This window comes from Cryptotermes secundus, unplaced genomic scaffold (genome assembly GCF_002891405.2).
Source record: "Cryptotermes secundus unplaced genomic scaffold, Csec_1.0 scaffold213, whole genome shotgun sequence".
Taxonomy (NCBI): domain Eukaryota; kingdom Metazoa; phylum Arthropoda; class Insecta; order Blattodea; family Kalotermitidae; genus Cryptotermes; species Cryptotermes secundus.
Window position 1 is genome coordinate 593079 of NW_019731264.1, and position 22778 is coordinate 615856.

At 38.6% G+C, this 22778-nt stretch overlaps 1 protein-coding gene across 1 annotated transcript in view; it reads left to right on the forward strand.

The window, feature by feature from the left end:
* Positions 1 to 3410: 3410 nt before the first annotated feature.
* Positions 3411 to 22778, forward strand: part of LOC111866730 (ubiquitin carboxyl-terminal hydrolase 34) — a 128498-nt gene continuing 109130 nt past the window's right edge. The window contains exons 1-7 of the mRNA XM_023855934.2: positions 3411 to 3603; positions 9321 to 9417; positions 11430 to 12343; positions 14715 to 14986; positions 17004 to 17222; positions 20400 to 20591; positions 22436 to 22568. Of these exons, the coding sequence (XP_023711702.1) occupies positions 3561 to 3603; positions 9321 to 9417; positions 11430 to 12343; positions 14715 to 14986; positions 17004 to 17222; positions 20400 to 20591; positions 22436 to 22568 (1870 nt within the window). The 5' untranslated portion in view covers positions 3411 to 3560. The remainder of the gene's footprint in view (positions 3604 to 9320; positions 9418 to 11429; positions 12344 to 14714; positions 14987 to 17003; positions 17223 to 20399; positions 20592 to 22435; positions 22569 to 22778) is intronic.

A 22778-nucleotide genomic window follows, 5' to 3' on the forward strand; every position in this document is an offset into this window, starting at 1 on the left:
CTGAGAACCGGTAAAAGCAGACTGCATTTACCGGTTCTCACGGTCTCTTCGCTTGCAGATTTCTTATATTTTTTCTTCTAACCTGAAGATGGAGGTGATACGTTCCTCCAAAACGTCAGTTAACACCACATATACACGGTGCCAAATCCCAGAAGACTGCTTTCTTCAAATTGTAAATTGTTTGTCTGCTGGGAAGTTTCTCATCACAAAATGTATGCTGACACTTTGTAGCAGATCCGTGTTTCACATAGGTGTCATACAGAAATACACACTGCTGTAAAGTATACCGCATGATGACATACCACACTAACTGTAACAGAACAGATGGCTAATGGGGCTGATAACTGCTGCATACTGCTGACTAATAATAAAAAAACTTCCACGTATGAATCACAAAGAGATCTGGTGATGAAACAGCAATGTATACTTAATTTTCTGTGCATCTACTTCCAGACAAACCTCCTCACTAGTGTCGGTCAGAGTTTCTGTGTTTTTCTTTATGATATCTGTGTTATCTCCCAACAGAATTGCATCATCAGCATTGAACAGCAGATGGTGTGTCCCTTTCAATTTCAGTCCCTTGCTAGTCTCAGCTAGTTAAGAATTTCTCTGCCATTTATGAAACTTAAAATCTCATGTTACGTACTCACAAGTGCCCACCATTGGACACTCATCACAATATGGATGAACCCATTAAGCAAGGCCCTGCCTTCTATTTGAGGTGTAGGACAGCTTCACATCCAAATGTTAGGCAGGGGATACACAGTCAATGGAAGACAGCCTCAGTACATGCAAGGCCACTTTATATATTATGCAACATTGGAGGCTTCCCGAGGGCCTCCTGATGTCGGGGTCACCTACCATGTACGTATCAGTAGTGTACTGATCCATGGGTACCATCAACTTATACGAGTATTTACCCATGCTATTTCAAATGTCTGTAGAGACTACATATGCTGACTTGATATCCTATAGCATGTTTTCAATAATTATGCTGGATGTCACTAGGATGGAGATGGCCAAATATATTATGTGTCCATGGCTGAAGCAGAAGATCACTTTTCAAACTCAAGAGCACAATGTTGGAGTTATGTTCCACAGTGCAACGAAATCAATTACAATTTTTAGCATTAATTATAATAGAAAATTAAATTTTGAGGTAGATAAATGTTAACGGTTTCATGGATGATTTTAAGGAAATAAAAACCAGAGGGAAATTCAATTCCAGTGTTTGAAGGTATTTAATGGCTTGTTCAGCTTGAAAGTTTGAGTCTTAAACCTGAGCAGCAAGCACACAGCGATTGTACGTACTTTTCTCGTTGGTACGTTTGGCATTTCATAATTCTTGTCTAACTTTATTAAAGCTTAATACTATGTTTTCAGAAATAATTTTAATATCAGATAATTTTTAGATTTTGCTAATAATAATATAAATAAGAAGAAAGCAGTCTTCTGGGCTTTGGCGCCGTGTAAGAAGACTGCTTTCTTCATAGTCACCGCCGTGAAAGCCTCAAATCTTACAATATAAATAAGTTTTGTGCTGGTGATAAATTTTAAGTTATTTTTAATTTAAAAGAATAGCAGAGTACTAAGAGGGCCCAGGTTGAAAAATTTGTTTACTGCCCATACAGTCAATTTGTTCCTTTCTATGCTTCCGTCTACATATACGTGTGTGCCAACTTTTCTTTTCCCTTCAAGGCTTCTGACTAACATTTTCTCATCTCACTACATGCCATGCTCATCTTTCCTCCTAGTTTTGTTTCCTTTGGTAGTAACTGGTGAAGAGTACAAAATTTTAAGCGCCTTATTCTTCTGTAATTTCTCTTCCTAACTCAAAAATAGTCACCTTGGCCGCACCATAGTTCAAGCAGTTAGTCGCTGGCTTCCCACCGCGGCGGCCCGGGTTCGATCCCGGGTCTGTTCAAGTGGGTTTTGTGGTGGACAAAGTGGCGCTGGGGCAGGTTTTCTCCGAGTACTTCGGTTTCCCCTGCCAATCTTCATTCCACCAATTGCTCCACAATCCCCGTCACCTACCATCTGGGGCTGGTACAATAGGCCAGAAGTGGCTGCAGTACAAAGGACTTAGACCCACCCCACTAGCAATAAAAAAAAATTTTCACCTAAGCACCTATCTTAAACCAATATTCTCTTTTCGTTCTGAGGGAATTTAAGGAAACATCTGTCTCATTGGTCCTANACAATGTTGGAGTTATGTTCCACAGTGCAACGAAATCAATTACAATTTTTAGCATTAATTATAATAGAAAATTAAATTTTGAGGTAGATAAATGTTAACGGTTTCATGGATGATTTTAAGGAAATAAAAACCAGAGGGAAATTCAATTCCAGTGTTTGAAGGTATTTAATGGCTTGTTCAGCTTGAAAGTTTGAGTCTTAAACCTGAGCAGCAAGCACACAGCGATTGTACGTACTTTTCTCGTTGGTACGTTTGGCATTTCATAATTCTTGTCTAACTTTATTAAAGCTTAATACTATGTTTTCAGAAATAATTTTAATATCAGATAATTTTTAGATTTTGCTAATAATAATATAAATAAGAAGAAAGCAGTCTTCTGGGCTTTGGCGCCGTGTAAGAAGACTGCTTTCTTCATAGTCACCGCCGTGAAAGCCTCAAATCTTACAATATAAATAAGTTTTGTGCTGGTGATAAATTTTAAGTTATTTTTAATTTAAAAGAATAGCAGAGTACTAAGAGGGCCCAGGTTGAAAAATTTGTTTACTGCCCATACAGTCAATTTGTTCCTTTCTATGCTTCCGTCTACATATACGTGTGTGCCAACTTTTCTTTTCCCTTCAAGGCTTCTGACTAACATTTTCTCATCTCACTACATGCCATGCTCATCTTTCCTCCTAGTTTTGTTTCCTTTGGTAGTAACTGGTGAAGAGTACAAAATTTTAAGCGCCTTATTCTTCTGTAATTTCTCTTCCTAACTCAAAAATAGTCACCTTGGCCGCACCATAGTTCAAGCAGTTAGTCGCTGGCTTCCCACCGCGGCGGCCCGGGTTCGATCCCGGGTCTGTTCAAGTGGGTTTTGTGGTGGACAAAGTGGCGCTGGGGCAGGTTTTCTCCGAGTACTTCGGTTTCCCCTGCCAATCTTCATTCCACCAATTGCTCCACAATCCCCGTCACCTACCATCTGGGGCTGGTACAATAGGCCAGAAGTGGCTGCAGTACAAAGGACTTAGACCCACCCCACTAGCAATAAAAAAAAATTTTCACCTAAGCACCTATCTTAAACCAATATTCTCTTTTCGTTCTGAGGGAATTTAAGGAAACATCTGTCTCATTGGTCCTAGTGGCATTTATAACACAGCGAAAGTCGGACTATTATGTTTCCCGCACTGACGGCGCTTGGCAATGTCTTTGTGAATAAGTTGATAGGCTTGGAGTACAATGCAATATGGCGTCTAAATGTATGTGGTACTTATAAAGCAGTACAGTTACAGAAAATAAGAATGCATAATAATTAAATAAAGCATTTTTAAAGGAACAGATCTTTCATGAAGTTATGGGCTGTACTTTATAATTGAAATAGAAGATGTGCGATGTATGCGCTGAATTCTTGGATCTGCTACAATCGTGTAAGTATGTTCGAAAATAGGGAGGAGAAATGTGAAAGGGATAAGGGGTAAATGGCTCGGTGTTACAGGCAGTACGTCCGAGACAGTAATTGACATGAAACATAATACGATAATTTCCTTATCGTTTATGTTTACAATTTGCCTTCTTAGTTTGTTGTGCATGCTTATGTATATCGTCAATGTAACCTATTAGAAGAACATGTAACATACTGGAAAACATCATAAACACAACAGTAGATGCTGGGCACTGTGGTATGCCATTATTTTGCCGTTTGTAAGCAGGTGTGTATTACACGAAATAAACCACAATTTGTTACCGGCAGGAGAGGCGTAACGTTTCTTTCAGTGAAGACAACATTTATGGAGCATCAGTGTGTTGTGCTCTGTGTTGTTTACTTTCATTACTGTTTACAGAGTAGTTTAATGGTCTGAAGTATGGTTTCCGCTACAAGTGAACTTCTGAGATGAAAGAAGGTAAAAGTTTATTATGTGTTATAATGTAAGTGGTGTATAAGTAGGTTGGATGTTATGAAAGTCCACAAAATTATCAGTTTTCGGTACATGAGAGAGCTTTTCTGGCAAACGTATTATTATTTAACTAATAATGGATGGTAGATTCTAAAGGGTTTTGGCGATGGTGTATAACACTGGGCTTTTGGACTTGCCTATTGTCCAGTATTCTAAAACGGTGTTTCTCATCCACTGTGCCACAACCCAGTACCGGAACCTGACATCAATTATAGCCGGCCCTTGTCTTACAGAAAAAAGAATTTACTCTACTGTGGTCTGACAAAGGTTGAGAACCACTGTTCTGAAATTTAGAGAGCACAAAATCTTTAGGTGGAGGGGAAAAGACTCCTACTCTCTTGAGCCCTGAAGACAGAAGCAGATACAGTTTCTGAAACACATTCTCTAGTTTTTGTAGAATATGAGATGATGGACAAAGTCCCAAAACCCGGTAATTTTGAATATTAGTGGGTGGATTGAATGAATCATACTTAGAAATTATTACAAGCCTTTTGTAGTTATGTCATGTGCCAGTGTATTTGAGTTATGTTGGAATTATAAAGGTCTGAACCAGATTATGTTTGTATGCACATGACATCCCTATAAACAAGAAGTACAGAATCACAGAATGATTTTCATAGTTTGTGCAATTTAATTAGGGTGATTAAATTAAGGCTTGAATGGGTTTTGGCTATCACATGCATTGGGAAAAACAAAAAAATTTGGTTAGAGAACTGAATGGGACAAAGATCACTTAACAAGACTGGCTTAATTCGCTTAGTGGGGGGTTGAGTCCAACTGGGTCCACTTGGCAGTGTGGCCACTATTTGGCATATTGTAGCCTGCCCCGAATGATTATGATGATGGAGATTTTGGTGGAATGAAGATTGGCTGGAGAAGCCGAAGTACTCGGAGAAAACCTGCCCCAGCGCCACTTTGTCCACCACAAATCCAAGTTGACCAGACCTGGGATCAAACCCGGGCCGCCACGGTGGGAAGCCAGCGACTAAGCGCTTGAGCTATAGCGCGGCCACTAACAAGACTGGCTTTGTTGGATTGGTAAAAGGTAAAGCTATCCCTGTAACATGCCATGGAGGCCCATAGGGTTCTAAGGGGTGGAGGTTCCCACATTTTTTCTAGACAATTGGCTCACAGATGGTGGTGAGGTTGTCAGCATTACATACCAACCTCCCTTTACCCCACAGGAAGATCCCTGGTACTCATTTCTGTTGGAGACTGAGCCATAGTGTGGCTTGAAGGATTATATCAATTAAAAAATCCAGTGACCTCATTGAAAATCAAACCCACAACCTTCCAGCTTGTAACATAGAGCCTCAACCAACTACATTACTCCATGCCCCTTAGTTGTATGAGTATTATTTGGAAAACAGGTTATAAGGATATGAACATTCCTGAACCAGTTTGGGGTAGATTGTGGTAGCAGAGTCCCCCCGATGGTGTCTCCACTTTGACGTAGTGGAGGAGCTTGCGTGGTCAAATGACCCTGAGAGCTATGTTGGTGGTAGCATAGCTACTGGTAGGGCCACCCATGCCGGGCAGGTTGAAGGGTATGACCCAGACTAAAAGAGATACCCTGGTCCTCCAGTTTGGGGGTTGGGTGAGAGGCTGATGACCTCTCACTATAAAAAATATAAATGTCTCAAAACCTGGAATCAAGCCTCGGAAACCTCAACAGAATGGAAGACGACAATTGGCAAAGAATATGGACTACTCTCTAGGTACATGGAATATGAAAATCCTCAATAAACCGGGTGCCATGAAATCGGTACTAGAACAGATAGATAAGTACAATATGAAAATCACAGCCATACAGGAAATTAGATGGCTGGGTAAGGGAATCATGGACTTAAAGAAACACACTGTATGTTCCAGTGGTAAAGCAGAAGGCAATAAGGAATTTGGTGTAGCTTTTGTAATAGAACAAGAATTTAAAAGCACAATAGTAGTCTTTAAACCAATAAGTGAAAGAATTTGCACTTTGAGAATTAAAACAAAATTTTTCAATATGACGTTGATGAACGTACATGCACCTACAGAAGAAAAAGAAGAGGAGGTCAAAGACTATTTCTATCAACAAATGCAAGAGACATATGATTCAATACCAAGTAATGACACAAAGGTTATTTTAGGCGATCTTAATGCCAAAATAGGTAAAGAGAAGGAATACAGAGGAGTAATTGGGACAGAAGGTTTACATGATACAACCAACCCTAATGGAATAAAATTAATAGATTTTGCAGAAAGTAAGAACTTGATCATCAGTTCTGTGTACTTCCTGCACAAAAATATACATGAAAGAACATGGGCAGCACCAGATGGGGTAACCTTCAATCAGATAGATCGTGTCCTCATAGAGAAGCGATTTGCAACAAATATCCTGGATGTAAGAACATTAAGATGGGCCAACTGTGATAGTGATCATTACTTAGTACAGGTTAAATATAGATGTAAAATAAGTTGTCAGAGATCTAAGCAGCATGAGAAATGTAAGAAATTTAATATTGGCAAGACTACGGAGAATGATAAGAGAGAAGCATTTCAAAATAAAATTAAAGAAATTAATGACAACAGAGCAAATAAAGAAGTAACGGCAGAAGGGATATGGGTAGATTTTAAAACCGCAATAATTACAGAAGCCGAGAGGACTCTGGGATATCAAGAGAAACAGGATAATAGAGAATGGTTCAACGAGGACTGCAGGGAGAATATAAACCACAAGAATAAGAAATATAAGGAATATATGGAAAGACCAACAAGAGCAAGAAATGAGGCGTATAAAGAAGCAAGAAGGAAAGCAAACAAGATTTGCAGGAAAAAGAAACGGGCCTTTCTAAATGAGCAATTACTGCAAATGGAAGAAGACTTAAATAACAAAACAAAAAATGCCTTTTGTCTAATCAAATATATGAAAGAAGGTTTCAAACCAAAAACAGAATTTATCTGAGACCAAAAAGGGCTTCTAATAAATAATAAAACAGAGATTATGAATACATGGAAAGAATATTTTGAACAATTATTAAATAAAAAAATCAGAATATGGAAGATAAGGAGGACAATGAAGAAGAAAATACAGACGATGGAGAAGGGGAAGAGGAAGAGATAATAGAGCCTCCAACAAAGGAAGAAGTGGAAGAAGCATTAAAGGAACAAAAACTAAATAAAGCGCCAGGAGGAGACAACATACCAGCAGAATTATTGAAGGCAGGAGGACAAGAAGGAATAATAGCACTCCACAGAATTATAAATAAAGTGTGGGAAGAAGAAAAGATACCAGAAGATTGGGGAAAGAGCATTATTTGTCCCATATTTAAAAAAGGAGTTAAATTAACACGTAGTAACTATATAGGTATATCATTACTACCAACAGCATATAAAATTTTAACAAGGGTACTAAAAAAGAGACTGGATCCATATATAGAACCAGTTATGTGAGACTTCTTAATTCAGGACCTTTCTCTTCTGTATGAAGCCAATAAAGTTGTCATCTTTCTTAAATCATGAACTGACATTTTCATTTCATCACCTGTGTCCTTCCATGTGCTCTCGTATATACTTTCATTATGGTAATTAGCACTTTTTGAATTCCACACTAGCTCCTTAGCTTTACAAAGCTGTCTGAGAGCTAGACACATTCCATTCTCCATTTTGCTTTGAAAGAAACACCAGAATGCCACAAGACCGTCTCAGCTGAAAGAGCACAGTACACTAATATCCCTTTGCTGTGGGACAAAGAACTACTCTGATTTGGCTTGACATGCGCCAAGTTTCTGCTGTGCGCGGCAACATGATATTGACTTTGTGAGGCAAAACAACGAACATTGCCTTGCGTGGCAGCCGCGCACATTCGATACCCGGCTTAAGAAGTTCCATATTATAATTTTATTGCATTCGGGTGTAGTATCGTCATATGTTAGTGGTAAGACATGGAGTTTGGATTGATAATTGGATTTATTAAATGCTTATAACTTGTAACTACAAATAATTGTAACAGTATCACTTATTTACACACTCAAAAATTACTACAACTGCAGCATACACAAAGTCTTTTATTTGTTATTCTGTTGTCACTGGTCTTTGTTATTTAGTGACTGCTAACAGTGGAGATTCCTCGCTGCAAAGTGGCACTGCTCACATGCAACTCTCAACTGAACTGAACTGCTGGTAGGTTCTGAAGGATTCTGAAGATGACCTGTATCCAACAGTTTCTTTGTTCTTATATGTTGGTTCTTTGCTGTGGAAACATGTTCACCATGCTACCACCTAGCAGTGACCACCTCTTCATTGCAGCAGAAACATGTTCACCATGCTGCCACCTAGCAGTGACCACCTCTTCATTGCAGCAGAAACATGTTCACCATGCTGCCACCTAGCAGTGACCACCTCTTCATTGCTGCGGAAACATGTTCACCATGCTGCCGCCTAGCAGTGACCATCTCTTCATTGCTGCGGAAACATGTTCACCATGCTGCCGCCTAGCAGTGACCACCTCTTCATTGCTGCAGAAACATGTTCACCATGCTACCACCTAGCAGTGACCACCTCTTCATTGCTGCGGAAACATGTTCGCCATGCTGCCGCCTAGCAGTGACCATCTCTTCATTGCTGCGGAAACATGTTCACCATGCTGCCGCCTAGCAGTGACCACCTCTTCATTGCTGCGGAAACATGTTCACCATGCTGCCACCTAGCAGTTACCACCTCTTTTCGTTCCGCTGTTCTGTATTTTGGCCCACATGTGACAATATTCTGCTGAAATTGTTCCTAATGAAGGAGCACAAAAGACACCGTTGCAAAAATTTTCAGGTTTTAACAGGAAATAGTTCAAATTCTGCTATCACAGTGAAATAATGGGTTATGATCAGTGCTCTAGAAATATGCTCACCCACTTGCAGTGGACGATGAATTACTGAAGACCAGAGCAGAAACACCTCTCACCTAGGTATAAACATACAGGCAACTGGAAATTGTCGCTAATAGTTTCCTGGGGCCTCCAGTGTAATGCAGTGTGACATCATTTTCTGAGATGTCATTTGAAATATGCATAATGATTAGTGTTACTTTTTCCTGATGTCTGTTATGTCATTATTTTCTTTAATATGAATGTTATTTTATTCTTCTTTCCATATTCCTTTTCTGTCTCTATATATAAGATGGTTCTGAATGTTTCTATGATGACCACATTGTTACAGATGAAGAAAAGGTTTCTAAAGAATCAGATGAACGACCAGTTCTTCGAAAAGATGAAGTTGAGACAGTTTTTGTGTATATTCAATCATGGTCTCAAAGGTAAGTATTTGGAGTGTGATGTATCTATACACATATATGTGTTGCAATGTGACAAAATGTCTAAATGCAGAGATTTCCATGATGAATGTGAAGGTTAAAAAATGATCTCATTGTAATGTAATTAGTTAATTCAGACCAATTTCAGTTAATATCGCTCACTCTAATGCATTGGCAGGGATGAGGGGTAATGCAGACTGTATTGTGTGGGAGGTGATGGAGTAATTCAAGGACAGAAGGGACGTTTTTTTGTTCAGGCATGTTTGTTCTGCAATCTATGGTTGCTTGAGAAGTTAGAGGCTGGGGAGCAAGTGAAGATGGATGATTTTTATAAAGGAGTCAAGGCCAGCATGTCCACCAATACCCCTAGTGAGATTTTGCCATCAGCTTCAGTGCCCATGAATACTTCAATGTTACTGATCCATTTTAACCAATCCTTTCCCCTGCTCTGCCACTTCAATCACATGCTTTATCATCATTTTCAACTATCTCCCCTTGCAAGTCAATGAACAATCCATTAGGTCACCAACCCAGTCATTCAGCAAACCCTCTACCATGAGATTCAAGACTGTTAATTTTTATTGTTGCTTTATTATAATACAGAGTGTTCTGTGTTCTATAAACTGTTCAACACTGTTTAAAATTCAGCGTGTTGTACATTTCCTAATGTAAAAGAAAGAGCAAGGGAAACAGTGTGCAGACAATTGGGCAAGTGATCTTGACTCAATACACACATTTCAGTGACACACCATCGCATATCTTAAGCAGTGGTTCTTCAAAGCAGATGATTATAAACAATTTTATTCTTACTGAAATTACATAAATATTATTAAAATAAAATTATGTACTCTCATATGCAAGACAGTTTAAGTAATAGCAAGTATATTCTGGTATTTTTTGTAGCAGATTTTGGACATTTTCATTGATTCTCGTGGGGAATTTTATGTCCAATTGATGTGATTTTACCCTCTGCAACTCTTTTTTTACATATCCATTGCATAAGTCAAGGAGTACCTGTAGGTTAAATGGCATTAGAATATAAAGTGATGTTATTGAATTATATTTATGCAAGGCATGGTAGGAGAGCATACTTTGGAACCAAAGTGATATTATTCTCTCTCTTTTTTTCTTTGCAACTGTTTGGTTAAAATCAATACGAGCTACTGTAGTACTTACTGTCATATCTTTTAACAACATTCAGAGCTGCTATCTATATGTATATATTATGTTTGAGAAATAACTTCAGGGGTTTTGTAACATAATATTTATTGACATAGGTAGGATGAATGATGTAGGTAGGAAAACTGAATTGCACAACACATCAGATACATGAATTAGCCCAATGCAACACTGCATAGATATTAATATGATTGAAAAAAGTTCAACATGGCACATTGTAAGATAATGATTATGAATCAGCACAACTTGGTAGGGTCCCATTCACAGCCCAGCAAACATCAAGATATTCAAGCTCAGTCTACGTTCTGGTTAGCAGTGCATGTGTCACTGTTTCTGTTTGCTGAAAATTGTCAGTATCCTTATGTAACTTCACAGGAAAATGGCATGCCATGTTGAATTTGCCATGGAATGGGTTATATCTTCCTACCCAGACCTGGAAAATGAGCATGTAGGATAACTTGCACAGACTTTTGGGAAACCTGGAATGATAAACATTGCCAAAGTGCTTCTTCACACGTGCATTGCATTACATTGCTTCATGCAAGAAGTATTTTGCCATTCAGTGTTGCTGTCCGCAATGTTCTGTTTTGTTTGGGTCCCAAAATATGTCTTCAAATCTTGGGGTTAATCTCAGACATCCTTCTGTATGTTGCCTTGGGGTAGTTCAACATGTGCACAGAATAGCATCAATCCCAGGTTGGTTCCTGTGGCTCACATGCAACTCTTATAGGAGTTGCTAGTCTGCCAGTCGAGAGTTTAGGAACATAACATTACTTGGTAGTTTTCAGAAGATGTTGTTTGCTTACTGTTGTGATGTTTTAATTGTTTATTTTCAGACAGTGTATGTGCTGTTTCCGTGATCCAAAGAACTTTGAAAGATTTAACCTGATTACTCAGAGTATATTGTGCCTGGCAGTATGTCAATTGAAAGAACTACGGGAGGATTTAGTTAAGGCTAAGTCCTTGTTGAAAAATGAGCGAGAGTTAAGTAATGAAAGTTGTTCAGATGGTAATAAGGGAGGTGATAACACTTCGCATGTAAAAAGTGTTGTGGGAGATAAGTCAGAACAAGTGAAAGCCATCATTGCTACAAATAGTTCTGAGAGTGGTAGATCTATAGCAGAAGGTGATGTGAAAGATAGAAGTGATTTGGAAAAGAAACAGGACCAAAAGGGGTGTGGTAGTAGTGATACTTTCAAAAGTGGAGTGGGAAAGGCAAATTCAAATCAGTCAGGGAAGGTTGATGAAGGTGCTGGGAAAGAGAAGGAAGATGAAGAAGAAGACGAAGAAGAGGAGGAGGAGGAGGAGGAAGTATGGAGCATGCAAGAAAAAGAAAAATTATTACACTTTCTTTCAAAGGTGTTTCTTCTGAATTTTCCATTGTATGTTGCTTACAAACATAGTGTTCAGTCAAAAATGGAGGAGCTATCCGCTCAGGAGGCTGGAAATTTGAATGTTTTCTGTGATCTTCATGATCCTGAAATTCCTGTGTATCTATTACGTAATGTATGTCTGTTCTGCAAGAGTGGTGGTGTGCATGCCATGACTTTCTGTTTTGAACGTCAGAGCCCAGAAACTCTTCCTGTGTCCATAGCTCATGCCATAATTGCAATTGTTTGCAACCTGAAACTGTGGCTTAACTTCCGCTCCATCATGCAGTTGTTTGTGCCACTTCGATCGAAAGTGTTGAGATACATGTGTAATTTGGGAGATAAGGATCTACGCATGCCAGGAATCAAAACCATGGCAGGTGAGAATACAGAATTAATTTTGTGTTTGTACTAGAGTAGTGAAGTGCTTACTACTGTTTTTAAATCTTTCTTTTCATGGTGTCTGCTGTCTAAAACCTAAAGATTAAAACATGCTGAACTATACTTTTCTTGATGTTTCATGTCATTATGAAACTTGGGCTGTTACTCTGAGAGAGAAACATGTATTGACAATGCCCAAAAAGTCAGTAGTTATATTAGTATACCATGTTCGTACACTTTAGATGTTGCTTATTGAGATTGTTGAGAACAGGGTGCGAGAAAGATATATCAGGTGGATGGAGAAAATTATATAATTAGGAGCTTCATAATTTATACTCCTCAACAAATAGTATCAGGGTGACGAAAGCAAGAAAGAGAAGACTGGGCAAACATATATGAGGGGCAGTCAAATGAAAATGGGTCACAAGCCAAAACATATTAAAGAAAATTTCGTACCTCAAAAGTAATCACCAAAACTGTTAATACATTTATCCCACTGGGAGATAAGATGGTTAGTCCCATCCCTGAAAAAGCNGTCTTCATAGCGCTGTGCACTGATTGTGGCCCCATGCTCGAGAAATTCAACAAGCAGAGGGCCCTTGCAGTCAAAGAAGAATGTCATCACTTTACCGGAACTTGTGTGTATGGCTTTGGACTCCTTCATTGGGGGAGAATTCACATGTTTCCACTGTTGGCTCTGCCATTTGCACTCAGGTTCAAAATGGTGATACCAAGTTTCGTCCCCAGTGGCAGTACGGGACAGAAAAGCATACTCTACCTCATGGTATCATTGCAAGTGACCCAGTGATGTAGCCATTCTCTGAGTCTTCTGTTCCTCCGTGAGTTGATGTGGAACCCAGTGCGTGCAGATTTTGTGGTACAGCAGGTGTTTTGTCACAATGGCGTGTACAGAATCATGACTTATTCCCATGAAAAGACTAATTTCTTCCACTGTGATCCATCCGTTTGCCTGCCATCCAACGCAGCAATAACATCAGGAGTGATGACACAATAAGCCTGTCCTGGGCCAGCATCATTTTGCAGTGACACACGTCCCTCTCGTAATCTCTTATGCCACGCCAGCACACACAAACGTGAGTGACATGCTGTGTTCCCTGTAAACAACAGACATGCCACGAAGAATTTCTCGTCCTACTCCTTCAGCAGTCAGAAAGTGCATTACACTTCAATTTTTCATTTTTGAAGTATTAAATATGATGTTCATAATTCTTGTCTGGTTTACACCTGTATTCTAATACAATGTTTGTACCTGTTAGGAGTTACATTTAAATGTACAGGTACCTCTCATTACATGTGAGACCAAAAAAATTTTTTTTTCGTTGTAATACGCTCAACTCACTTCACCCAGTTTCAATTCCTAGCTCTTGCTTTAATTCAGATTGCTTGCAGCCAATCAGGAGAGCTGGGGAGAAGGGAGAGTGGAGTATTATGTGGGTGGCAAGGGAGGAATTTTGCAAAGTGGCACTGGGGCAGGATGTTTTGTAGTATCTCCGTTTCTCCTGCCAGTTTTTATTCCATCAACCCCTCCACATTTGTTAATCATCCTGTCATCCAGTGCTATATGATCTTGATCATGACAGCGTTGTTAAGTAACCAAATAAAAAGAAAAGACCTGTAAGGGAAAAAGGGAAAATTTGGCCCATTTGCACTTTTGCTGTTATCACTTTCAAGGGGATAAGGATACCTTTTGTTCAGTATTTACTTGTTTTTGTATAGTTTCAGCATCTGCAACTTTGGGTGGGGGGTGTTGGGTCACATAAAACAAAAGTTGCGTAAATCATGCTGTGTCTGTATATCCGGATTTCATCAGGGACATGTTGTACAGTAAACATGAATAGTATTTGTGATGAGCAGGGCCAGAATTTTGATGACATGTCATCTTTTTTTCCTTGTATCGTATGCGATGCTCTTAAATATATAAATCTCGGATATGAGCTGCTGGTTACAGAAATGTAAATTTTATAGGTAATTTTTTGACATTTTTATGTTTAAGGTAATTTTTTCATTTTTGGGGTATTTTTTTTGGTAAATTTTTGGACTTTTAAGGGTATTTCTTGTTGTTTTTGGCCTTTTTAGGGAATTTTACTTCATATGTTTTCTGAAATGTGAATAACATGGAAGAGAAGTGTTCTTCTTTTCTCCTTTAGGTCATTTTTCTGGATTTTTTCAGTCATTTTTTAAAATATTTTCAGGTCATCAAAATCTGGGCCTTGGTGATGAGCCATAATGGAATTGCCTTACTGAACATCTCACAAAGACCCAGAAACATTCAAAACAGTAATAGCAAAGGGTGCGGAAAAGTTGTATTAGAATGAAGGTATCATAATGTTTGCTCTGTTTGTTATTCAGATTTTATGTGGAGTGCAGTGAAGGACCCTCTTGATTCTCCATTAACATTTGATCGAGATGGTTTGGATTTAGCATTTAAATATTTCACAAGTTCGACACTGACCATGCGTTTGGCTGGAATTACTCAAATTAACAGTCATATTAACATGTTCAATGAACTGTGCAACAATGAAAGCATAATAGAAGTTGAAAATGTGGGTCAAAACTTAGCAAACTGGTTGACTGAAAATCAGATAATATCCCACATATTTGGTCCAAATCTTCATGTAGAGGTATGTATTATCGTCAGACTGTATGGAAGAAATATGCAGTGGATAATGTAAGAATTTGAGCTGATTGTTTCATGTTGCTGGTATGTATATAGTAAGCAATAACAGTGTGTTGGAGGTTTAGCAGAAACCCACCCAGACACATTTTATGGATATCATTGTTCAGTAGAAACTCACTCCAAGTGCATTGGGCCTTTGAAGGAAACACAATATTTGTCAATGACCGTAACAAATGAAAATTACATTCATGCAGAAATTAAGGAGTGATTCAATTTGAAGAATGCTTGCTACCATTCAGTTCAGAATTATCCTGTTGTCTCCTATATAAAACTGTAATGATTATAATTAGAAGAAAAACTATAATTTTACCCATTATTTTGTGTGGGTGTGAAACTTGACCTCTTATGTAGAGTTTAGTTTGAGAGCATTTTGGAACAGATTTCTGAGGAGAATATTTGTTTGTAAGCACAAGGAAATAACAGGGATGGTTTAGATAATTGTACAGTAAGGAATTTCATAGTCTGTACTCTTCACTGTATATTATTACTGAAATCAAGTTGAAGAGATCAGGATCACTTAAGTAATTTCTTTTTTGTTCGATGATCATCATCAGTCCTTTGCAGTTTGCCATCTTAGCATGTTGTTACTTTAATTTTCATAGTTGTCCTCTTACCCCTTCACACTTCCAAATTCCGTGCCGGCCACTTATTAATTTCTTCATGCATTTAGTCTGTGTCATTTCATTTAGACTTTGAAATAGCTGTGAAAACAGAAATGGGACAGTTGGGTGCTACATTCTGCAGAATGGCTCTCATCTTTCAGGATGATCTCTGTTCAATGCCAGACAGTGGTAGTATTGGGAGTTTTCATTTTAATTTAGAACTGCTCTGAGGCCCACCAAGCTTACCTGAAATTTGGTATGTATTAATTTATGCGAAGTTTGTTAATTTGGATATTTACCCTGTTAGAGTTACAAAATATTTATGAGTCACTTGTACTTTCTCTGAGTGTGGTATTTCTTGAAACACTCAAACTGGAGATGTGTTTTGCAGAAGTACAGCATCTTGGTCTGATCACTGCCCAATCCATATTTTTGTCTTCATTTTTTGTGCTGGAACGAAACATGCCATTCAGTTTTTCTTCATTTCCTGACGAAGACTGGCCACAGAGGATCTCACATTTTTATTTTCCCCATACGTATATGTTTGTTTCATTGACCATTGTTGTTAGCAGTGTGTCTGTAAAAGATTGTAGAAAGTTGTGCAGTTCCACCTTCATGCTCTCTTACTGTCTGCAGTTAATTTTGCAGAGCAATGTAATAGAATTTTAAGAAGTTCGTGTTCCTGCAGATATTCACACTGTCCATCATTTCAGATAGTACCTCCATCTTCACTTTCATTGCTGCTTTAATCACTACCAATGACAATGTCACTATCATTGTCATTATCATTACTGTAGTTGTCACACTGCATTCCAAATCATGATTATAATTACTGTTGGCCAACATATCTGTGTCAGGGCCACATGCAGACTTTCTGCTTAAAAATGCCATCTGTACTCAGAATTACTGGGTGTTTGGACTTTATGTGTTGTCTGGTATTCTAGAAGCTAGAGAACAACATGTTGGAAACTGGATTTGGACTTCAGAATCTTCTTGCAGTCTGTACTGTTTACACATGGAAGGCATTATATTGCTATGGACATTCAGGAAGGTGTACATTTTAGTAGAAAAATATGGTTTTCTTGAGAAAATTTTTGAGGTGTTGGATGGCAGAAGTGAATTTTTTTGCAATAGATGTGTACTGTATTCAGAGATGAAGTCATGTTTGGATCCAGTTCAGTGACTGACAATATAGGGAAATGTATGAAGTTAGACATCATCTGACACTTGAGTGAAAATGGTTGGAGGTCATCAAGATGGAAAACATTGGAACTGCTAATAGTTCAGAACACCTACAAAAGCTGAGTTGATAAAACAGAGTATCTATAAAAAAGCTATGGTATGTTTTCTGTTCTCCAGGTAATCAAACAGAGCCATGTAATATTAAGTTTCTTAGCTATGGAATGTAAAATAACAAATGAGCACATAGATGTTATCTGGCAAGCTGCACAGCTGAAGCATTGCAGTAAACAGGTCCACGATCTCCTACCTCCACTTATTAAGAATTTGGAAGCTGGCCCCGTACTGCATTTATATGGATTACTGTGCAAACTAGAACCAAAGGACCACACAGAACAGGTAAGATGCAGAGCATGTATTAATTTCACTGACTCCATCTGTATATTTCCACAGACTGACTTGAGAGCTCTGTGAATTTCCTTGAAATTTTTGGTTTGAAAATTTGAATTTATATTGAAAAACTAAGGACCACTTTATGTGAAATGATGCATATGTTTATTCATATATCTTGCTAAATATTTATTGAGGAGAAAAATGTTTTGAATGATAGTTGTAGAGAAAAATGAAGCACATGATATGTCTGATACAGTTTCATTTCAAGTCTTACAGTTTTTGAGATAAGTAAATAACTTTGATATTTTGAATACATTTCCGAACTTCCATATTGACCAGCCAACCACGGCTTCCTAACTCAGTTGAAATTATGAAAACAAAGGGAAGGCTTTATTGAATTTTAGTTTGTTAGATGAAATTGATTGTACTCTGTTAATGTTGTGCTGTGTTACAGAATTGCTTTCAGCATATTGTAATATGTATGGAGTGTGACTATTGCTGACCAGATTTATTACACGCTTTGGTACAGTGCATGACTAGCCTTTACACTTCACTATTACACACTAGTGTACACATTCGCATCTTTAATGCCATTGCTTGATAGCGGCATCCAGCGGCAGTCCTTCCCTCTCCACTGGGTTCCTGAACTGTTCCCAGCCTCAGCTACCAGCTTCTAACAGCAACAGCTCTAGCAACGACTGAACCACAGCAGTTCTCTAACTCCAGCAGCTAACTGGTCCTACTTGTAATATCTCAGCACGGACTGCATAGAAAACACTGCTTCCCGCAGTTACTCCATTGTTGCATTTGTGCCTGTTGGGGTGACCAAATGATTGCTACTGAACCATTGCTTAGAAACAGCCATTGTTTGCAGAGCCATTTCCTGGCAGTGGCTGTCTCTGCTGGCTTCTCAATTCTGTCTTGATAAAATATGCCACAATATATTAATTTATATATATTTAATTTTGTTTTTGCACTATAACAGTGAAGCCTCAATACTGAGTATGCATTCATTCAGTCTGTAGTTTTGAGTTTCTGCTAATTTCTAATATCACCTGCACATTAATTTAATGTTCGTTTATATAGGAAGAGTTCATTATAGTCATAATTTTCTCATTTACATTTCTTTCAAATTCTCGTGTTAAGTGTACCCTGCATACTTGCACATTGTTGTTTCTTTAAGGGGCAAAGTTAATCTAAATAGTTCATACAGTTTCAGTTTTTACACCCAAAAAGGTACTGCAGACATATTCTAAAAATTTGTTGATGTTGAGTCACAGTTACTGCAGAATGTGAGAATCAAGCAAGGTCTATAAATATGTTCTGTGGGCTAAATGGTGAGTTACTGTATGATAAAACAGGTGGTATACATAGTTACCACAGAATTGTACTATTAAATCTTCCTTGTGTAATTGATTTGTTTATATATTGGATGAATGTAATCGCTGGACATTTGACATTGTTGTCCAAGAAGGTGGCATGAAATTAATGCTTTACACTATTGTGTCAGACAGTAATGTGCTATCATTTTCTCAACAGGGCTTCATACCCTACTCCAAGCCTTATATTTGCCATAAGTTCTAGCTATGGGAATATCATGGACCAAATTTGGTGTAGAAAGTAAAGTAAGAAAATCACACAAGTAAATTTTGGTTTTGACTAATTGCAAGCACCACTATAACCATCACTGGTGTCCAATTACATTGGCAGTCTGACTGGAAACAGATTTTGTAGTAAGTGATACTTTATCACTGTTTTAGTGAAGGGCAGAGGTAGTGTTGGATGTGAATCCAACTTTAATTCATTCATCTGCCAGGTGGCACTTAGAAGAGCCTGGCGTGAGAGGTCCAACATTACATCCATTCCATATTGAAGCAAATGGCTACTGTTTATTGTATTGCTATAACTTTCTCAAATCCTAAAGGATTCTGATGATGGTGTATAATACTCAGAATTACAGTACTGTAGAAACTAAAAAACACGTTTTGGAAACTGGATCTATGTCTATCCTCAGATGAGATAGGAAACACCTACTCTGTTGGAACAGTGATTGAGGTTAGCTCTATCTAAGGGACCCAACAGACCAGATGTCTCTCCCATCACCTGAGGACGGAAACAGATCCAGTTTCTGAAACGTGTTTTCTAGTTTCTAGAATACTGGATGACTGACAAAGTCCGCAACCCAGTAATGTAATCAGTAATCATCATCATCAGTAATCTGTCAGACGACAGGTCCACAGTCTCTTCCAAAACAGTTTCTCCACTTAATGCGATCTTCTGTTTTTGGAAAGAGACTATCCAGGAAAAGTGATAATGTGGTAGTTTTTCCATTTGCTTTCCACATCGCAGTACAACAGCCGTTCAAACCACTCTGGTCACGCCTGTTGCTATACGAACTTGAACCATCTCGAGCATCATTTGCTCTGTGCTTCAAGTCGCTGCTGATGACGCTGCTTCCGACATCAGTTTTTGGTGTCTCTCTTCGTCTGATGCCTACCCTTTGACCTGTCCAGCAAGGGAGGCCCTGCCAGTAGCTACGCTACCGCTGGTATAGCTCTCAGGGTCCTTGGCATACTCAAACCCCCTCACCACGATAAGGTGGAGACACCAAGGAGGGGGGCCGTGTGCCATAGCTGAAGCATTTAGTTACTGGCTTCCCACCACAGCAGCCTGGGTTTGGTCCCGAGTCTGGTCAAGTGGATTTGTGGTGGACAAAATAGCACTGGGGCAGGTTTTCTCCTAGTACTTCGGTTTTCCCTGCCAATCTTCATTCCACCAATTGTTCCACAATTACCCTTGCCTATCATCAGGGGCTGGTACAATAGGCAGGAAGTGGCCGCAGTACAAGGGACTTAGTCCCACCCCACTAGCAATAAAAAAAATTCTGAGTATAACTTTCTCGTTTTGTTCAGTTTACAATTGATATTTCAGTACCATAATTTTACAGTTTTAAACCAGTACACATTTCATAAGTATGGGTGGCAAATTCATTGTATTCTTAAATTCTGTCTGTAATTATTTCAACATATTTTCATGATTTGGAAATTGGTGTAAAAGTATTACAGTGAAGCACATGTCTTAGTAGATCCATTGAATAGTAGCACAGAAGAGTTGAAAATTAATTAAATTTCAAGAATCGTTAATCGTTAGGATGCTTGGCATATTGTGTGACTTTTTTTTCAGAGCTTGTATCTTGCATCAGCACTAATCAAGTTTATATGGACCAGTGGTGGTACCTATAGCCAAATAACGAGTGAAGCTCCATTTTTGGGTCTTGGGAAAACCTCGGTCATTGGCCTGAAAGGTAGACACCGTGAGATGAGCAGCAGTGAGAATAGTGTCAGTATGGAGGCCACTAATTCAGAGGATGAACAGGTATTTGGTCCACTGTTAGAAACTGACATATGCGTGAGAAAATGTTGAATTACCTGAAGTGCTACTGTTAACATTGTAAGCATACCATTTTATGCATTGTCAGTATTGTTTCAGTGTTCTTTGGGTAGTCCTCTTAAAGACTATTTTTGTTGCACAGACATCCACCCGACATGTCATATTGTTAATGCTATATTTAGTTAATATTTAATTTGTAATTAAATAATAATAATAATTATATAAAAGGAATGATGTTTTTTTTTGTGCATGGGGCCATTGTAGACATCCTCTGTGGTCTAGTGGTCAGAGTTTCTGGCTGCAGATCCAGAGGTTCAGGTTCGATTTTCAGAGCTACCAGATTTTTTCCGAGAAGTAGTGTGTCTGGAACAGGGTCCACTCAGCCTCATGACGATAATTGAGGAGCTATTTCAAGGAAATAGTGGCTCCTGCCTAGAAACCGGAAATTGACAGCCATGAGGATTCATTGCACTAACCACTCGACACCCTCTGTCTGCTAAAGTTGGCACTAACTTCGCTGACAAGCAGCGGTTGCTCAGTCGCTCAGTTCGCTTGCAGACTAAAACCACAGAGGGGGGCAGTGTTAAAACTGTTGGAGCTAACCTTAGAGTTTTGTGCCATCACCATGTTTCTAATTTTTATGAAATACAGTATTTCATAACAGATTTTGTAGTTGTGTATATTTTCCATCTCCATATCACATTTCACATACCTTTCTTGAATGATTCATTAGTTATTGCCATCAGACCAAAAGCTAGAAACACATTTCATGCAGCTGTTATTTTGTTCTGTATTGAACAAAACATATGTTTTCTAAGATCTGTTACAGTATATTTTTCAAGGAATGTCACTACTTTTGCTCCCACCTCACAAAGTCATGTGTCCTCCATGTAACATTCCGAATGAATGACTTCCAGTGACTGAAGATTCATTCTGAATGTCAGGAAAATCAGTCATTTGGTTCAAAAGTCACAATTGGACATGTACGAGGGGGTACCCAAAAGAAACCGAACTTATTTTTTTAAACTTATTTATTCAAATTTTAAGCACAAACCTTCAATCCCCTTCAAAGTACTCTCCACTTACACTAATACACTTGTCTAGTCTTTTATTCCATTTTTCAAAACATTGTCTAAATTCATCTTTTGAGATGCTTGACAGCGCCTCCGTCGTTTTTTCCTTCACCTCAGCAACATCAGCAAAACGCTTTCCTTTCATGTCTCTTTTCATTCAAGGAAACAAAAAAAAGTTGCACGGGGCAAGGTCGGGTGAGTATTGAGGGTGAGGAACAGGGGTCATACCATTTTTGGTCAAGAATTGTCATACAGACAGGGCTGTGTGAGCAGGGGCATTGTCATGATGGAAAAACCATTGCCATTGCCATTGCAAAAACAACAATCACACAAAACAGTTGTCACTATAAACTCTGCCGAAACTAGTCCTTACCTTTTGAAGCAACAGTAGTCGGCTTATCGACTCAGGAATGTTAGCTCTATCTGCTCATAGCGTCAAAACGCGGTAGTACAAAAGCTCTGCCCACAAAAAAATTAGTTCGGTTTCCTTTGGGTACCCCATCATATGTGCACACAGCGCACACATGACACACAGGCATATATGGTCAGCGCAGCAATCTTATAAGCCAGTTTTTTACCTTAAGGAAGAAAATACACTGAATGATGTATTTGGAATATTCCAGTCTATTCATATATTCATATTCTCTGAAAATTTAAAAAGTGTTTTTGTAATATTGCTGTAAACCACCAACCAAGAATCTTTATGGCAAATACAGAATTTGCTGAGAAAGAGAAGCTTGACATATTTGATTGCAGGCAGATAGTTCACAGCAGAGTGATGCCCACAAGACACCTAGTGAAATTAGTGATGGCCCCTCATCATGTAAACAAGCAAGAAAGCATAAGAAGCATGTACATCATGATGTGGCAGATGCTGCAAGTTCTGATGGTAAGTATGACTGTAATGTCAGTATTGGAGTGTTCAGAACTCAGTCATTAGTGTTTGAAAATTTGAACATGTTCTTGTGCTTTGAATTTTTACGTTGACTTGTATAAACTGAATCCCACCAAGTGCTCGGTCAGAGATGAAGCCCCATTTAAGGACCATGTTGGAAAAATGGTGATTGTTAAATGGAAACTGAAAAGCATTTGGGGAGAA